Source organism: Anolis sagrei, chromosome 1, assembly GCF_037176765.1.
Source record: "Anolis sagrei isolate rAnoSag1 chromosome 1, rAnoSag1.mat, whole genome shotgun sequence".
Classification (NCBI taxonomy): domain Eukaryota; kingdom Metazoa; phylum Chordata; class Lepidosauria; order Squamata; family Dactyloidae; genus Anolis; species Anolis sagrei.
This window is the reverse complement of record NC_090021.1, coordinates 305,276,485-305,293,970: the sequence shown is the minus strand read 5'-3', so window position 1 is coordinate 305,293,970 and position 17,486 is coordinate 305,276,485. Positions and strand designations below refer to the sequence as shown.

Sequence of the window (17,486 nt, the reverse complement as noted above, 5' to 3'; positions counted from 1 at the left end):
TAAGATTTCATGAAATGTGGCCTACAGTTTTCCATAACTCCTTGTGCTTTCCTTACTGTGTTTCATCGCCTTATTGCTTTGTGCTTGACATGCAAGCCAGGTCAGATTTGAGAGCTCACATATAAACCATTCAAAATATAAACTCTTTATTAAAATAAAAACAGTGCATTTGATTCTTTCCCTCCTCTACTCATGTTCATTCTTTGTAGCATCACAAGCATACATCTCACAGAAAAAGACATTGTTTGACAATACATTGTTCTGTCACTTTTAGCATACATGTCTATCAAGGCTCTTTGGTAAGGCTTTGAGCGCAAATAATAGCTGCATGGATACCTCCTGATCCAAAGATGCAGAGCCTCTGCAAGTGCTGTGCAGGAACTTTCCCTGTTTCTGCACAAGGAGCAAATCTTAAATGTTTTCCGTGCTATATTCAAGCTTGTTTCAGTCAACAGAGACATGATAATACCCCAAATTGTCCAGAGTGATGAGGTATGTGAGAGCTCACACATATTGTCTAAGCACAACGAAGCTGGCAAACCTTTTTGCAGTCCCAAATGTTGGTGTCAGGGTTGGAAACATGGAGAGCTGATGTGGGTCTGGGGGAAAGAAAGTGGGGTATAAAGCACTTCAGAAGGTGCTGGTGGTGGCTGCATGTGGAGGATGGAGCAGCGAGTCTCATGCAAACTCAGCACCGTGGTAAAGTGTGTCAGTTCCTCTCTCAGCTGTTTGATCTCCCGGCGCAGAGCAGCATTCTGCCTCTCCAAGTCTTCACTCTCCTTTCAAGGAAAAAGAAATTACAATAAACAGGCAATTCAAGATCTAGGCTGGGCAGCTACACTGGCCATATGGGCTACATTTAGTCCCTTCTTCCACTGCTAAGATACCACATTATTGATTTTGCTTCTTCTTCTGAATTTGATATAGATTTATTTCCAACTGATTTTCAGTTACCTATTTCCAACACTTTGGGAGAAGGGAAAGCCAAACCACCTCACTTCTGGCCATTTTTGTAAAGATTGGGCACTTTAGGGGCAATTTTCAGTATCATACTACACCAAAATATACATATTTTTATTACCCTTAGGCTCCACCTATACTGGCATATAATGCAGTTTACTGCATTGAACAGCATTATGAGTCTACACTGCCATAAAATGCAGTTCAGTGCATTAACAAGGACCTGCGGTGGTACAATGGGTTAAATCCTTGTGCCAGCTGGACTGCTGACCTGATGGTCGGTGGTTTGAATCCACGAGACAAAGTGAGCTCCCGTCTGTTAGCTCCAGCTTCCCATGCAAGGAGAAGAGAGAAGCCTCCCACAGGATGGTAAAACATCCGGTGTCCCCTGGGCAACATCCTTGCAGCTTGCCAATTCTCTCACACCAGAAGCAACTTGCAGTTTCTCAAGTTGCTTCTGACACAAAAAAAGTGCCGTAACTACATTATGAAACTGCATTCTATGATGGTGTAGATGGCGCCTGTGTTTGGAGAATGTTTCTTTGGCACAAAAAGAGCTTGGGGCTGCACATGGGCCATGGATTACACTTTGTTCATCCCTTTTGTAAACCTTTTATGGAAAAGCAATTTGGAGAATGAAAAGATAAAAATGTGACTTGGGCTCAATGTAGCCTATCCTGGATTAGGGTTTCTCTGTTGGTTTCCTTATGTTGAGAAAATATGGGTAAAGATAGGTTTGAAATATACATAATTATGATAGTTATCAAATATAAAACAAAAAAAACAAAGAATGCATCCAAAAAAATAGAACATTTCATGCAACACAGTCTCCATACATTGAACTCATATGTGACTGGAGATTGTAGAGATTACCTCTTCATTTATGATGCTTTGTTTGTACTTGTGGCAATATCATGTCCCATGGCATAAAGGACAAACTTTTATTTCTGCATTTCAACAGGGAAAGAAAGAGCTTCCCATGGATAGTGATGCACTCTCGTGAGAGTAGAATATTGAGAATCACTCTACATATGTACATCTACATGTAGGGTATCTGGGGAAAATGGAAGGAAAAAGGAAGGGGGGCTGACCAAGGACAAAATGGATGGATGGTATCCTTGAAGTGACTGACTTGACTCGGAAGGAGCTGGGGGTGGTGACGGGAGACGGGGAGCTCTGGCATGGGCTGGTCCATGAGGTCACGAAGAGTTGGAAGTGACTGAACGAATAAACAAAACAACAAACATGTAGGGTTGGCCTTCTTCAGCAAGCTCTTAGGTAATGAAAGCCACCCCATATGTAGATGTGCACATTTGAGCACTTACACTGCAAGAAATGATGGGGGATCATAGCTGTGGCACATGGCTGATCCACTAGCACAACTAGCTCATATGTCTTCATTTCCTCCACTCAGGTGTTCCTTCATATAAAAAGATGTCATGTGAACCCTCCCCAAAATGAGCAATATGTTGATAGGTCCATGAAACAAAGTTCCAGCCTGCTAGATAGAGTGCTTTATAGCAGTGAAATAGCTGGGTTGCTGTGACTTTTCTGAGTTTGTATATCTGTCAAATAATGTCCCAGGTGGGGGAAAGAACTCTTGTCTGTTAGAGGCAAGTGTGAATGTTGCAATTGGCCACCTTGATTAGCATGGAATGGCCTTGAGGCTTCAAACCCTGTCTGCTTCCTCACTTGCCTAGTTTCCAACAGACCTCTCAATCTCTGAGCATGCCTACTATAGATGTGGATGAAGCTTCAGGAGATAATGTGTCTGGAATATGGCCATACAGCCCGGAAAACTCACAGCAACCCAGTGATTATGGCCAGGAAAGCCTTCAAAAACACAGTGAAATAGCTGTTCACTGATAGCCTTAAATATGGGCCAGCCTCCAGGTTCTCTCCTTCTTCTCTCTACCAAGAGTTGAAATCCTTTGTTATAGTCTTCTGTTCTGGAGCCCTGCATACACCTGTTGTATTATCATTCTTTGATAATAGCCATTCCTCCACATTTCCAGATTTAATTATTGATGTATGTTATTAAAATTTTATTAAAATCTCTAGGTTTTCTGGTGGGAGATTATGGCCAGCTGCCAACAGATGTTGACCAAAGAGTTGTCTTAGAGGACCTAGAAATTCCTAAAAAGATGTTCTCTCTGGTACAAAAAATAGGATTTTGAATTCATACATTTTCTACTTTTAAAGGGTCTTGTGCATCAGAGAATATGGAAGACTGTCTGTAATACTTTCAGTAATATAATTTATGTGCAACTTGAATTAGTTATCCAACCTCAACAGACAACACATGTATAAATCCATAAATTGGGCACATTGGAAGGTGGCAAAAAGCAACCAGAATCTCACTGACAGATGGAGAGCACTGAATTAATTCTGAGTTCAGGACAGTTAGGGAAACTAACTATATCTCTGACAGAAGGAATTATGAAAAACAAGCTGATACGTGGAGCAAAGGAGGAGACAAGCGCTTAGCTTGCATCTGCTATGTCCTGAGAATAAGGTAACAGCTAAGCACTCTTTCTAATACTCTGAGACATCGGGGGGGGGGGGGGGTCACATTGCAATGCCAATATCTTCAGAGGAGGGATTTTCCTCAGGACTGCAGCAGCACAGCAAAGGATTAAACACCCTCATGCCTATTGAGCCAGGTAATTTATAATGTGCCCCATAACTCATGCTATTTGCATTGCTAGTCTATCCACCCCATATTTGTTAAATGCACAGGGGCAATTCACACCAAATCTAATTTTGTCCTGCAATGGAATGGGAAGCGTATAAAGTAAATAAAATGGCCACATGTCAGAGAAGAGTTCTCTGTTAGAAAGCATCCTCTCTTTGGGGGTTATCCAGTTCAAGTCTATTTGACAGAAATGAGCCATAAGAAGTAAGAGCAGGTAAGGGCCTTAACACTATCTACCCACAGTCAGTAGCCAGACGAACAGTACAAAGTCATCTGATCTCAGTCTTACCAGTTAGGATAGGATATATTGCATTTCTTTTTAGGTTACATTTCTAGATGTAGCAACATTCCAGCTTGTCAACATCTACCATCAATTGTGGTGCCCAGAATTGAACACAGCATTCTAGGTGTGGTCTGACGAAGGCAGAATAGAGGGCTAGCATGACTTCCCTGGATGTTACTCCTCTATTCTGTCTTGGTCAGACCACACCTGGAATACTATGTCCAATTCTGGGTTCTGCAACTCCCAAAGTAGTGGGTCAATTTTCCCCAAACTCTGCCAGTATACAAAGTTGGCCATGTTGGATCTGTGTGCCAAGTTTGGTCCAAATCCGTCATTGTTTAGGTTCATAGAGCTCTCTGGATGTAGGTGAACTGCAATGCCAAAACTCAAGGTCAATGCTCACCAAACCCTTCTAGTACTTTCTGTTGGTCATGGGAGTTCTGTGTGTGAAGTTCCATGAACTTCCATCATTGGTGGAGTTCAGAACGCTCTGGAGCCATAGCACAACACATCTAAGGATGTGTTTTTTAATTGAATTGGATTTTTAGAGTATGGTTGCAAAGAAAAGAAACAGAAAAAATGAAAGAGAGAGAGAGAAAGGTTGGGGAAGTACACAGGAAATGAACAAGGGTTAGGAATGCACACTGATAAGAGCTAACCATATTTCTAAAAAAACATTCTCTTTAAGCTGCTGTCTACAAAATACATGATTGTGAGAAGCTACGGCAGTTAGAACTTCTGACCACCGAATGATAGATAGTAACTATACCCAGGCCTTGGGGTATATAAGTCCTTTAGCAACAGCAAAAGCATGCATAATTCAACTACGGTATGATGATCCTCAAGTAAATTTAACACCACAGATATATAATTTAAAAGAGCATGTTTGTCTACTTATACCAATGGTTCCCAACCTTTTTTTTGACCAGGGACCACTTTGATTTTTTTTTTTTTGTTAGCAGGTACCACAAGGTTCAAGAATAATAAAACTGTATTAATGTAAGAATAAACTTTAATCAATACTTTTAACATATTTTTTCAACTTAATAGTAACATGAATTAAGAGTACTATTTTAATATAAATAACATTTTTAATAGAAAATAAAATCCGGTTTGCATCACTATGAGTTTTGAGTTTGCATCTTCTTTCCAAGTTGGTTAATCCTGGATCTAATATTATTGCTCATAGCTACATGCATATCATCACTTACTTTCAATCAATTCCTGGACTTGTTTTTCTTTTCTTTTCTTTTATTTAAGTAGACATACATTTGCAAGTGTTCGTTGCATACAGTGCAATACTTTCCATCTATTAATGTTCCATAATCATTTATCTGATAGTATATTTCCTTTAAGGGATCACAGTCCACTATCTAAATAATACATATAAAAATATCATGGATTCTTATTTTACATCTGCTTCCTCCTTGTCTACAATCTTATAGGATCCTCTATATACATTTTTAGTTTAATTTTACATTAAGATGTTGAATCATTGGTTGCCATTCATTAACAAAGCAGAAGGCGATTCCTCGAATTTTAGTATAAAATGCTTTTTTACACCAAAACTCCTTGGCATTAACTACAGTGGGCAAATCTACTGGAGTTTTGGTTCCAGAAGCCCTCCCCACCTTATGAATACCATGTATCATGATATACAACGGTGCAGTAAATTTAACTCCCTTATATTAAACTAGCTGTCACCTGCCACGCGTTGCTGTGGCCCACATGGGGGTTCTGTGTGGGAGACTTGGCCCAAATCTATTGTTGATGGGATTCAGAATGCTCTGTGATTGTAGGTGAACTATAGATCCCAGCAACTACAACTCCCGAATGTCAAGATTCTATTTTCCCCAAACTCCACAAGTGTTCACATTTGGGCATATTTAGTATTCGTGTAGAGTTTGGTCCAGATCCATCATTGTTTGAGTCCACAGTGATCTCTGGATGTAGGTGAACTACAACTCTAAAACCAAAAAACACTGCCCACCAAACCCTTCCAGTATTTTCTGTTGGTCATGGGACAAATGTGTGCAAGTTTGGTTCAATTCCATCATTGGTGGGGTTCAGAATGCTCTTTGATTGTAGATGAAATATAAATCCCAGCAACTACAACTTCCAAATGACAAAATAAATTTTTTTGAGTGAAGGACATACATTGGGTTGTTAGGTGTCTCATGTCCAAATTTGGTGTCAATTCGTCCAGTGGTTTTTGAGTTCTGTTAATTCCGCAAACAAACATTACATTTTTATTTATATAGATGGCAAAATCAAGAATTTGGGGAATTGTTTTGGAATATCTTAAAGCCATGGGTGATTGAATCCATGAATGCAGAATATATGGATACAGCCGATAGTACATCCAAACAGGAGTAATCACTGAACACATCTATGTGGCATACCACTAGGAAGCATTATTTACATTACATTACCAATATTTTGTTGAACCAGAAACAAAATATTTGTAATGTAATGCAAATAATGACATACTCTTTTATTATGTCAGAAGTGACTTGAGAAACTGCAAGTTGCTTCTGGTGTGAGAGAATTGGCTGTCTGCAGGGACATTGCCCAGGGGATGCCCAGATGTGTTACCATCCTGTGGGTTGGTAACACATCATGTCTCCTCATGGGAAGCTGGAGCTGATAGGCAGGAACAGAACCCTTTTGTAATCAGAGAATAATAGAGTTGGAAGAGTCCATGTGGGCAATCTTGTCCAACCCCCTGCCATGCAGGAAAAGCACAAAGTAATGTGGTAAATCTTACGTGTATCCCATCCTACACAAAAGAACGAAATAGGGAGTAAAAAGATGTAACCATTTCCTAGCTAAAATATAGAATTTTTCAGTTAGAAAGCACTTTCGTTTGCCTTGTTCCAAATATGACAGAAAAAAGATACAGGAATTTTATATGAACTAGTACATTATGTAACTTTATGTGTATCTAGCTATGCAGCAATAGTACTATGAAACTGCTTTATTGAAATGGGTGGGTTGGTATAATGAGACACCAGCAGAAGTACCTGATGTGTACTGAGACTAATGGACATCACATGCTAGTGTGCAATGTGCACCAATGCACACCACACACTTTGCTGCCTCTGCCACATATGAACATCACGGCAGCCCTCTACTGGATATGGATGTTATGCAAATGTGCTAATTCCTGCAGATTTAAGTCCGTTTACAAAGACATAAGGCCGAACAGGAGGATTATTCCAACGAGGATTTAACCTATATATACTCATGCATAAGTTGACTTTGTATAAGTTGAGGGCAGGGTTAGAGTTAGGGTTAGGGTTAGGGTTAGGGTTAGGGCTAGGGCTAGGGCTAGGGCTAGGGCTAGGGCTAGGGCTAGGGCTAGGGCTAGGGCTAGGGCTAGGGCTAGGGCTAGGGCTAGGGCTAGGGCTAGGGCTAGGGCTAGGGCTAGGGCAGGTTTTTGTGCCCAAATTACGGAATGACCATTGACTGTGAACAAGTTGAGGGTCATTCCATGGAGAAAGGAAAGCACCGATGCCACCTCAGGGGGACAGGCTCCTAGGCACCACCACTATTTGCCTAGAAGAGCCAAAAGAGCAACCACAGCAGAGAGATTGTCAGTTGATCCTTCTTTTCAGTTCTCCTAGAATGGAGTAAACTCTCACCTTTTGCCATTCTACTCAGGAAGGTTCCAGACAACCCTTTATCCCAGGATCATTTGCGTTTTAAAAATGCAGATGTTCCTGGGGAAATGTCTACACCCACCCCAGAAAGCACACGCTTTCTGGGGTGGGTGTCCAGATGTTCTGCCAGGACTAGCCTGGCAGAACATCTGGGGATGCGCCAGGAGAGTGGGAGGGGGGGAGGGAGGAAAATTGCTCCCCCTGCGCTCCTTACACATCATTTCTATGTGCCGGGAGAGCAGCTGCAACAGTGTACTGGACGCCGGGTAAATTTTCTTTACCTTTAAAAAGAGGTTGGGGGCTTTGGAGGAGGGGGTGGGATTCCCACAGCTTTCCAGACACCGGAAATAGTGGGTTTATCCCGCACCTTCCAAGAAGGCACAAAATAAATCCACTATCTAATTAATTTGCTACAAACCAGGGTTTTCCACAATAAATAGGCTGTCTGAATGCGCCTCCAGAGAAAAAGATGGTTCATTTTTTGTAAAAGTTAAGGCATAGTGTTTAAATTGATCCATGGATAACTTTGCCCAGATTTTTAGGGCTGATGGGAGGAAACATGATGGTCATGTATATGTGTGTGTGTGTGTGTGTGTGTGTGTGTGTGAGGGGAAGTCATAGGAGGGAGCAAGCTTGTTTTGTGCTGCCCTGGAGACTAGAATGCGGAACAATGGCTTCAAAGTACAGGAAAGGAGATTCAACCTGAACATGAGGAAGAACTTCCTAACCGTGAGAGCCATTCAGCAGTGGAACTCTCTGCCCCGGAGTGTGGTAGAGGCTCCTTCTTTGGACGCTTTTAAACAGAGGCTGGATGGCCATCTATCAGGGGTGCTATGAATGTGATTTCCCACTTCTTGGCAGGGGGTTGGACTGGATGGTCCATGAGGTCTCCTCCAACTCAATCATTCTATGATTTTATGTTTGGACTAACATTTCTGGACTTCTACATGAATATTGACAGTATAGTTTCCCCAATTGTGACTTAAGTCATGGTTACTCCTGTTTAAAGCATGGAAAGGTTGCAGCTTCCTAAATTTCCCAGGCAGTATAACCATTGGTTATGGTGCCTGGAGCATTCTGTAGGTTCTAATGCAGAATTTTCCACCTCCGCTATCTTTGCCACTGCTCACGGATGCACACATTTTTATTTGCCCCTCCGTATTTTTTAAATCATTTGTGATTGCTATGTTGAGAGAGTGATACTGAAAAATATGAAGTGGGAAAGGGCCTGCAAAGGTGAGGTTCATAGCCTTTTGCCCGACAGCTTTGTAAAGTTTCCAACCTGACTGACGTCTCTTCCTGTCAGCTTATGTTCTGGGCAAACCCAAGGAGGGAAGCTGGCCGCCTGCAGATAGCAGATGACATTTGCAGCCCTTGGCCCGCGTTCTCTCCCCAGCCGGCAACTTATGAGAAATGACAGCAGCAGAATATCCTCCGCCAAAGGTTCCCACTGCCTCACACCAAGCTCATATTTTTTTGAGCCAGGCCACATACATCCTGACACGAGAGAGAGAGAGAGAGAGAGAGAAAGACACACCTTGGGGAGACGGGAAGAGTGTGAGTGTGTGTGTGGAGGGGTGTCAGTAACTGTCATCTACAATGAGAAAAACCACCTGCCACAGGAAACTTGTTAACTGCATTAGAAGGAAAGTCTCGCTCTTTTCTTTCAGCAGCTGGGGCAAAACAGCATCACAATGGGGAAATTCATCAGAATGGAAAGGCCGGGAAGGAACCAGAAACTACCAGAAACCATTTCTTGCAAAGGGTTGGCAATGCTGTGAGGCATGACTCTTAACTCTAGAAAACTGGGTAGGAGTGGCCTCGTATGGTATATTGGTGACATGTCTTTCCAAAGGCACCCAAAGCCCAATGCTGCCAGGCTCCATTACTTGGGATTGTTACAGTGAAAACTAGAAATGGCTCTCGAATCTTTAATGGTTGTCTGGAAGGTGTTACTTATCATGCAACCAGGTAACAAGCAACACCAGCTTAAATTCTCTGACACAACTATTAAAGGTGTGGGATCCCTCTCATGTTTTAGCTCTGACAACTTTGTTAGCACTAAAACTCACATATTTATACATGGCCATGATATTTATTTGTTCATTTATTTCCCACATTTCTAACCCACCCTTCTCAACCCCCGAGGGGGGACTCAGGGCGGCTTGCACCGGCAACAATTCGATGCCACAAGATAATATAAATATAAATAAATATAACAACAGTTTAAAACTGTTGTTACATTTGTTTATATTTGTATTATTATGTCTCCTCTCAGCCTTCTCTTCTGAAGGCTAAACATGCCCAGCTCTTTAAGCCACTCTTCATAGGGCTTGTTCTCCAGACCCTTGATCATTTTAGTCGCCCTCCTCTAGACACATTCTAGCTTGTCAACATCTCTCTTCAACTGCAGTGCCCAGAATTGGACACAGTATTCCAGGTGTGGTTTGACAAAGGCAGAATAGAGGGGTAGCATGGTTTCCCTGGATCTAGACACCATACTCCTATTTAAGCAGAACAAAATCCCATTGGCTTTTTAAGCCACCACTCATGTTTAACTTGTTGTCCGCGAGGACTCCAATATCTTTTTCACACATACTGCTGTCATTCCAGGCATCCCCCATTCTGTGTCTTTGCATTTCATTTTTTTTTCTGCCTAAGTGGAGTATTTTGCATTTGTCGATTTAGCCACTTTCATTAATCATGTCTGCTATTGCATCCAACTAGAAGTCAATAATAAACATGGATGATCTAGTGTAAGCCCAGGCTTTAAGCTTAGTTCAAACAACAAACAAGGAACTGAGTGACAACAATAGTGTAGCAGATGGATGACAACCTCAGGATCAGTGCAATGTCAAATGTTCTATGCTCGTGTTTGATGTTTTATCATTTTAATTGTTTAATTTATAGTTCCATGTTATTGTTTTAGATGTGAGATGTCCTGTTTTTATTATCTGTGAGGCACTGAATTTTTGAAAATGCTTTGGGTCTAACCCAGGTATGAGAAAAGTGGTATATAAATGCAATAAACTAACTAACTAACTAAAACTGGTCCTGGATTGTCATTCAAAAGTGCAGATGGAGATTCACATAACTGAACACTTCTCCCAAATAGGAGGGGAATATCTCAGCATACATGAAAGTAACATGACGAACAAGATTAGGGTAGTGGTGTTCTTATTTGCTATAGGTGGGGAATTTTTCTACGGAGTTAAAAGGAGACATACAATCCCTCACCAATAGTTATTCCCCCACCCACAGTGAAGCAGTCCAGAAACATGGCACCACTCACTTGGTATTTGTGTGAACTAGACTTCAGCACTCAGTTTACCTTAAAGATTGGTGATGTGTGCCCATCACCTGTAGTTGGACTGCAACTTCCATCAAACCAAGCCAGCATGATCACCGGAGAGGGATGATGGGAACTGTAGTCCAACAACATGTGGAGAGTCTCATATCCTCTACCCTTATTCAAAATCATAACCAGAATTCCTCCAGGACAGAATAGGATTCTGTTCTTGGATTCTGTCTGAGTAGATTGCTGCTTACTATTACACAGTACTTGGTACTAGAATTACTATTTGTGTGACAGGCACGTACTGTGAGTGGGTTTGCAAAGTGTATGCTCTGGATTAGAAGTTGTATTGCGGAACTTCTAAAATTTTCTGAAAAAGAGTTGGTATCACTAGAAATATTAGCAGAAATAAGCCATTTACATTAGATAGAATCTAGTGATTTGCCTAACTATGAGCACAGATAACTCCCCTGGAAATAAGTTCATAAGAGTTTAAATCTAGAAGGGATGAAGCATAAGGAAATCATCTTCTCCAATTCTCCGAGTCTTCTGGAACAGTTCCAATTAATTTGCATTGTCCCACTTTTTCAGCTGCTTTTACAATGGCCCAGTTTCTCTTTCCTCCTCCTTTGCCTTGTCATGCTGAGTTCAAAATGTAAACATTGTTTGCACTCAGTTAACTCAGCAAAAGAAGACCGAAGGGAGCAAAATCTTCCCCTTTCTATATTACTGATACATTAATGCACCATGACTCTAAAGGGGAAAAAACAATAAAAAGGAAGTCAACATGTCCCAGAATTAAAATGAAACCCACTCCTTGTTGTTTTTGTCGTTATGTGCCTTCAAGGTGTTTCACACTTATGAAGGCCCAATTATAGAGTTTTTGTCTGGCAAGAAGTTTTCCAAAGGAGCTTGCTTTTGTTTTCCTATGAGCCCGAGAGAATGTAACTTGCTCAAGGATTACCATAGTTAAGTATGGATTTGAACCCTGGTCTCCAAAAACCAAAGCTCAAATCACTGCACCATGATGGCACTTCCACTCCAGGATGGGAATAAAATGTTGGTGTTGCTACAGGAACTTCCTGAATATAGTTTGGGACAAGAGAAATGTCTTTTGAGTATTTTAAAAATCTCAGAAAACTATGCCAACAATTGCCATAGCCTTCCTAGGCATGTGCCGTGTTTTGAGAAATTCAAAGGCACTAGAGTTCAGAAACAGTTTTACCACCATATCTGCTATTAGTATTAACTAGAGCTTGAAAATTTTACCAGACACAGAATTTATATTCCCAAAAAGATGTCCCAGATTTCCAGATTTGGTATGAACTATTATCCCTTGCTACATAATTTAGATAGGTAGGTCATCTTTGAGTTGCCATGGTGTTGTGATTTGAGTGTTGGACTCGTACTCCAGAGACCAGGGTTCAAACCTCCACTCTACTATGATGACCTTTCACTGTTTCTCAGCCCAATAGGAAAGCAATAGCAGATGTCCTATGGAAAAAAACTGCAGAAAACCCCCAAGTTGCCATAAGTTGGACTCATCTTGAAGGCACATAACTAAGTGACTAGATTATTGAATCACTCACCAAGTGCAAGGTATCTGCTTTTTGTGTCTGTCTTTGTCGGCTCTTCTGAGCTGCAATGCGATTCTTTTCTCTTCTTTGTACTTTCCTCATGTCATCAGAAGAATCCTGGAGGAAAAACCCCACAGAGAGGAATATGACTGTAGGTACTATGACATCCTAAGGATACTGCACAAAGTGACCAAGAATATTATGATACAAAGTAAATAGAATTATAAACTCATATCTGTAATGATCTCCCAACTCAGTTTCAAATTAGTGAATCTCCTTCTCTAAGCCTGCTTATACCCCAAACACATACCCCACATCTACTGCCTTCTTTGTATACTTGACTACAACTCCCATTACATCCAGACAGAATATCGAATGGCCATGCTGGCTGGAAAGATGGAAGATTAAAAAGACAAAGGAGAAAGAATCATCTTCAGACATTGAGTTAATGACATGAGATGTGAAAAATAAATAGCAAACTTTGAAAGAACCTAATATATTGCTAAAAATAAGAGGACTTGTCTTGCATTCAGCTTCAGTTCTTATAATCGCTTGACCCCTAAACAAGTGGACTATTTTTGTAGGCAAATATGTACAGAAAGTGGATTCATGTGGCTCTCTAGATGATGTTGGGCTGCAAGGCATTAGGAACATTAGGAAGAACTTCCTATTTGTGAGAGGTGTTCAGCAGTGGAACTCTCTGCCCCAAAGTGTGATGGAGGTGCCTTCCTTGGAGGCTTTTAAACAGAGGCTGGATAGTCATCTGTCAAGGGTGCTTTGAATGCAATTTTCCTGCTTCTTGGCAGGGGGGTTCGACTGTATGGTCTCTTCCAACTCTATGATTTGATGATTCTATGATTGCACCTCCTTGAAGGAGGACATTTGCTACAATTTTCTGGGATGGTATTCTCATGCTGTCATCTTCCAGTCCTGTTGTGCTTTCACATTCGGTTTGTTCTGTGCTACTGGTCAGCCACACTGCTTCTCTTTGGTTTTCACATGTGTTAAACCAGATTTCACTGAATAAGAAACCCAAACCACTTCCTAGAAAACCCCATGAAATTTCCTTAGGGATGTTTCCCTTTAGCTCTTGACTTTCTCACAATCTCTTTCTGAATGTGCATGCATGTGCCCCCTTCAAATCACTTATCAATTTATGGGTGACCCCATGCATTTTGTTGGGATTTCTTAGGTAAGGAACACTCAAAGGTAATTTTGCCAGTTCCTTTCTGGGAAATGCCGCTGGGGGCATCTGGTATTCCTTGGTAGCCCCCTTCCAAATATTAACCAGGCCTGACCCTGCTTAGTTTCCAAGATCAGACAGGATCGGATGCCTTTGGGATCTTTAACCATCTCCATTAACACATAAGACAACCTAAAGTGTCTGACAAGATAATAAGACAGTGTGGATTTGAGTTGTCGTCTTCTGTTTTCCAGGATGGCTTTTGTGGCTTTCGCACCCACAGGGCAGGAATCCAATAGGTGAAGGTTTCCTTATCACTTTGTCTTTGTGCTCTGCAAGATTGGCTCTAAGCTTAGGCGAAGTGAGACAGCTACCTCAGAAACAATGATCAGTCACCATTTTTGCTGCCAAAGAGTAGGGACAGTTGTCTGTGAGATTTTCTTCTTCAAGTGCCAAAATGATTTGGCTGATTCTTGGCTACTATCCATAATCATCCTTTGTGGAAATGGGTTTATTCAAACAAAAGAACTTAGGCCAGACCTGAGGCAGCAGCAAACTTCACCTACCAAATTTCCCCAGGATCTGATGTTGTCATTCAGGATTATAAAAGGGAGTGGTGAAGGGATAGTGAACCCTAAAATATTAACTCAGAAGTAACTGACCAAGTTGAGAACCACCATCATATACTGATTTGAGGTCTGAATTATGGTTCTGGAGAACAGGGGTGCAGCTACACCAGGCATGGGCAAACTTGCCCCCCCCCCAGGTGTTTTGGACTTCAACTCCCACAATTCCTAACAGCCTCAGGTTCCTTCCTTTGCCCCCTCCGCCGCTTAAGCGGCGGAGGGGGAAAAGGAAGGAGCCTGAGGCTGTTAGGAATTGTGGGAGTTGAAGTCCAAAACACCTGGAGGGAGGGCCTCAATACTGTACATTTGAAAGAAATAGCAAAATAAATTCCAAATAAACAAAATAGATCCTTTTCTGTTAGAAACCCTGGAAAACAAAGACAAAACTTTTAGGAACTTAATTAAGACTCTGAAAGAAAAAGGTGTAAATAAGGTAAGAATTATCTTAGAACCCACTGGAGAAATAAAAAATGGGATAAGATAAAGGACAAATTCAGAATAAAGAATTGGATAGAATGGTTAGGCCTGTCCCAAAGAATAAAGTAGTGTTTCTTAACCTGGGGGTCGGGATCCTTTGGGGGAGTCATGAGGGGGTGTCAGAAGGGTTGCTGAAGACCATCAGAAAACACGCTATTTACTGTTGGTCATATGGGTTCTGTGTGGAAAGTTTGGCACAATTCTATCATTGGTGAGGTTCAGAATGCTCTTTGATTGTAGGTGAACTATAAATCCCGGCAACTACAACTCCCAAATGTCAAGGTCTATTTTCCTCAAATTCCACCAGTCATCACATTTGGGCATATTGAGTCTTTCTGCCAAGTCTGGTCCAGATCCATCATTGTTTGAGTCCACAGTGCTCTCTGGATGTAGGTGAACTACAACTCCAAAACTCAGAGTCAATGCCCACCAAACCCTTCCAGTATTTTCTGTTGGTCATGGGAGTTCTGTGTGCCAAGTGTGGTTCAATTCCATCACTGGTGGAGTTCTGAATGCTCTTTGATTGTAGGTTAACCCATGCCTGGTGTCATGTATAATGAGACTTAGCCTGGCTAACAGGTCCCAGATTCCTAGTGTTCCTGCCAGCAAGGGGATGCTGGGAGATAGAGTTGAATAATAGAATCATAGAGTTGGAAGAGACCTCATGGGCTATCCAGTCCAACCCCCTGCCAAGAAGCAGGAAAACTGCATTCAAATCACCCCTGACAGATGGCCATCCAGCCTCTGTTTAAAAGCTTCCAAAGAAGGAGCCTCCACCACACTCTGGGGCAGAGAGTTCCACTGCTGAACAGCTCTCACAGTCAGGAAGTTCTTTCTAATGTTCAGATGGAATCCCCTTTCTTGTAATTTGAAGCCATTGTTCTGCGTCCTAGTCTCCAGGGCAGCAGAAAACAAGATTGCTCCCTGTTCCCTATGTCTTCCTCTCACATATTTATACATGGCTATCATGTCTCCTCTCAGCATTCTCTTCTTCGGCTAAACATGCCCAGCTCTTTAAGCCGCTCCTCATAGGGCTTGTTCTCCCTTGATCATTTTAGTCGCCCTTCTTTGGACACATTCCAGTTTGTCAATATCTCTCTTCAATTGTGGTGCTCAGAATTGGACACAGTATTCCAGATGTAGTCTAACCAAGGCAGAATAGAGGTGAAGCATGACTTCCCTGGATATAGACACTATATTCCTATTGTTGCAGGCCAAAATCTCATGGGCATGCGAGAGTTGTTCAGCAGTGGAACTCTTTGCCCCGGAGTGTGGTGGAAACTCCTTTGGTAGCTTTTAAACAGAGGTTGTATGACCATCTGTCAGGGGTGTTTTGAATGCGATTTTCCTGCTTCTTGACAGGGGGTTGGCCTGGATGGCCCACGAGGCCTCTTCCAATCCTATGATTCGGCCCTGGACTTTAACCCCCACCATTCCTAAGAGCCTCCCTGGCCCATGCCTGGTGTCAGAAGCAGGCTAAGGCAGGCAAGGATAGCTGTGCAGAGTGCAGACGGTACCTGTTTGCTGGAGTAGGAGGAGGAAGACGCCTGGCTGGAGCTGCTGGAGTCGCTGCTGTCAGAGCTATGGGGCATGGCTCCCCCTGCCTCGGAGATCCTGCTCCCTTTCCTTCTTTGGCTCTTTGGATCCCTTCTTTGCCTGCCTTGGGGGTTACTTTCCCTCCTGCCACAGGGCTGCCCTATAGCCTGCCTCCTCCCTCTCTCTCCCTCTCTGTCTTTTGAGCAGTTTCTCGGAAGCCGCAAAAAGGCTCTCGACTGAAAGTCACGTGCGCGGAAACAAAAAAGTAAGTGACAAGAAGAAAAACCAAACAGTCCAAAGAAAAACAGAGAGAAAGAAGTGGGTTTCGGGTGCGTGACAACCCCCAGAAAAAAAACCACCTCGATATAAAGGCAGGGAAATTACACGCTCAAGGAGAAAAGACAAAACAAACCCGAAGCATCACAAGCGGTTCGTGAAACGCAAAGGCACATTCGGAACCTACATCCCAGGTGGAGTGCTCTTTCAACTCTAACTCCCAGCATCCCCTTGCCCGCAGGAACACTAGGAATCTGGGACCTCTTAGCCAGGCGAAGTCTCATTATACATGACACCAGGCATGGGTTAAGCGGCTGAATCTAATGAATCAAACCTTTTAAACAGAGGGTCACACTCCCTCAAACTGTTGGAGGGCCAGATTGTAATTTGAAAAAAGCATGAATGAATTCCTATGCACACTGCACATATCTTATTTGTAGGGCAAAAACACTTAAAAGCAATAGAATAATTAAAACGAAGAACCATTTTAACAAATATAAACTTATTAGTATTTTAATGGGAAGCGTTGGCCTGCTTTTGGCTGACGAGATAGGATTGTTGTTGTTGTTGTTGTTGTGTGCTTTCAAGTAGTTTCAGACTTAGGTTGACCCTGAGCGAGGGCCCGGTAAAATGACCTTGGAGGGCCGTATCCAGCCCCCTGCCAAGAAGGAGGAATATTGCACTCAAATCACCCCTGACAGATGGCCATCCAGCCTCTGTTTAAAAGCTTCCAAAGAAGGAGCCTCAACCACACTCCGGGGCAGAGAGTTCCACTGCTGAACGGCTCTCACAGTCAGGAAGTTCTTCCTCGTGTTCAGATGGAATCTCCTTTCTTGTAGTTTGAAGCCATTGTTTCGCGTCCTAGTCTCCAGGGAAGCAATAAACAAGCTTGCTCCCTTCTCCCTGTGGCTTCCTC

The 17,486-nt window shown here is 42.3% G+C and overlaps 1 protein-coding gene across 1 annotated transcript; it reads right to left on the bottom strand.

The window, feature by feature from the left end:
• Nucleotides 1-256: 256 nt before the first annotated feature.
• Nucleotides 257-16,469, bottom strand: BATF (basic leucine zipper ATF-like transcription factor). Its single transcript, XM_060754891.2, has 3 exons — nucleotides 16,276-16,469; nucleotides 12,485-12,589; nucleotides 257-779 (listed from the first exon to the last, which is right to left on the bottom strand). Exons 1-3 carry the CDS (start codon nucleotides 16,348-16,350, stop codon nucleotides 567-569), a joined length of 393 nt encoding a protein of 130 aa, XP_060610874.2. The 5' UTR covers nucleotides 16,351-16,469; the 3' UTR covers nucleotides 257-566.
• Between the last annotated feature and the right edge of the window lie 1,017 nt (nucleotides 16,470-17,486).

What these genes read in the sequence shown, in the direction of transcription:
- BATF (XM_060754891.2), bottom strand. Translation starts at nt 16,350, where the DNA reads ATGCCCCATAGCTCTGACAGCAGCGACTCCAGCAGCTCCAGCCAGGCG. An exon ending in CCTCCTACTCCAGCAAACAG is followed by an intron (nt 12,590 to 16,275) that starts GTACCGTCTGCA and finishes TTTTTCCTCCAG; the next exon opens with GATTCTTCTGATGACATGAG. An exon ending in AAGCAGATACCTTGCACTTG is followed by an intron (nt 780 to 12,484) that starts GTGAGTGATTCA and finishes TTTCCTTGAAAG; the next exon opens with GAGAGTGAAGACTTGGAGAG.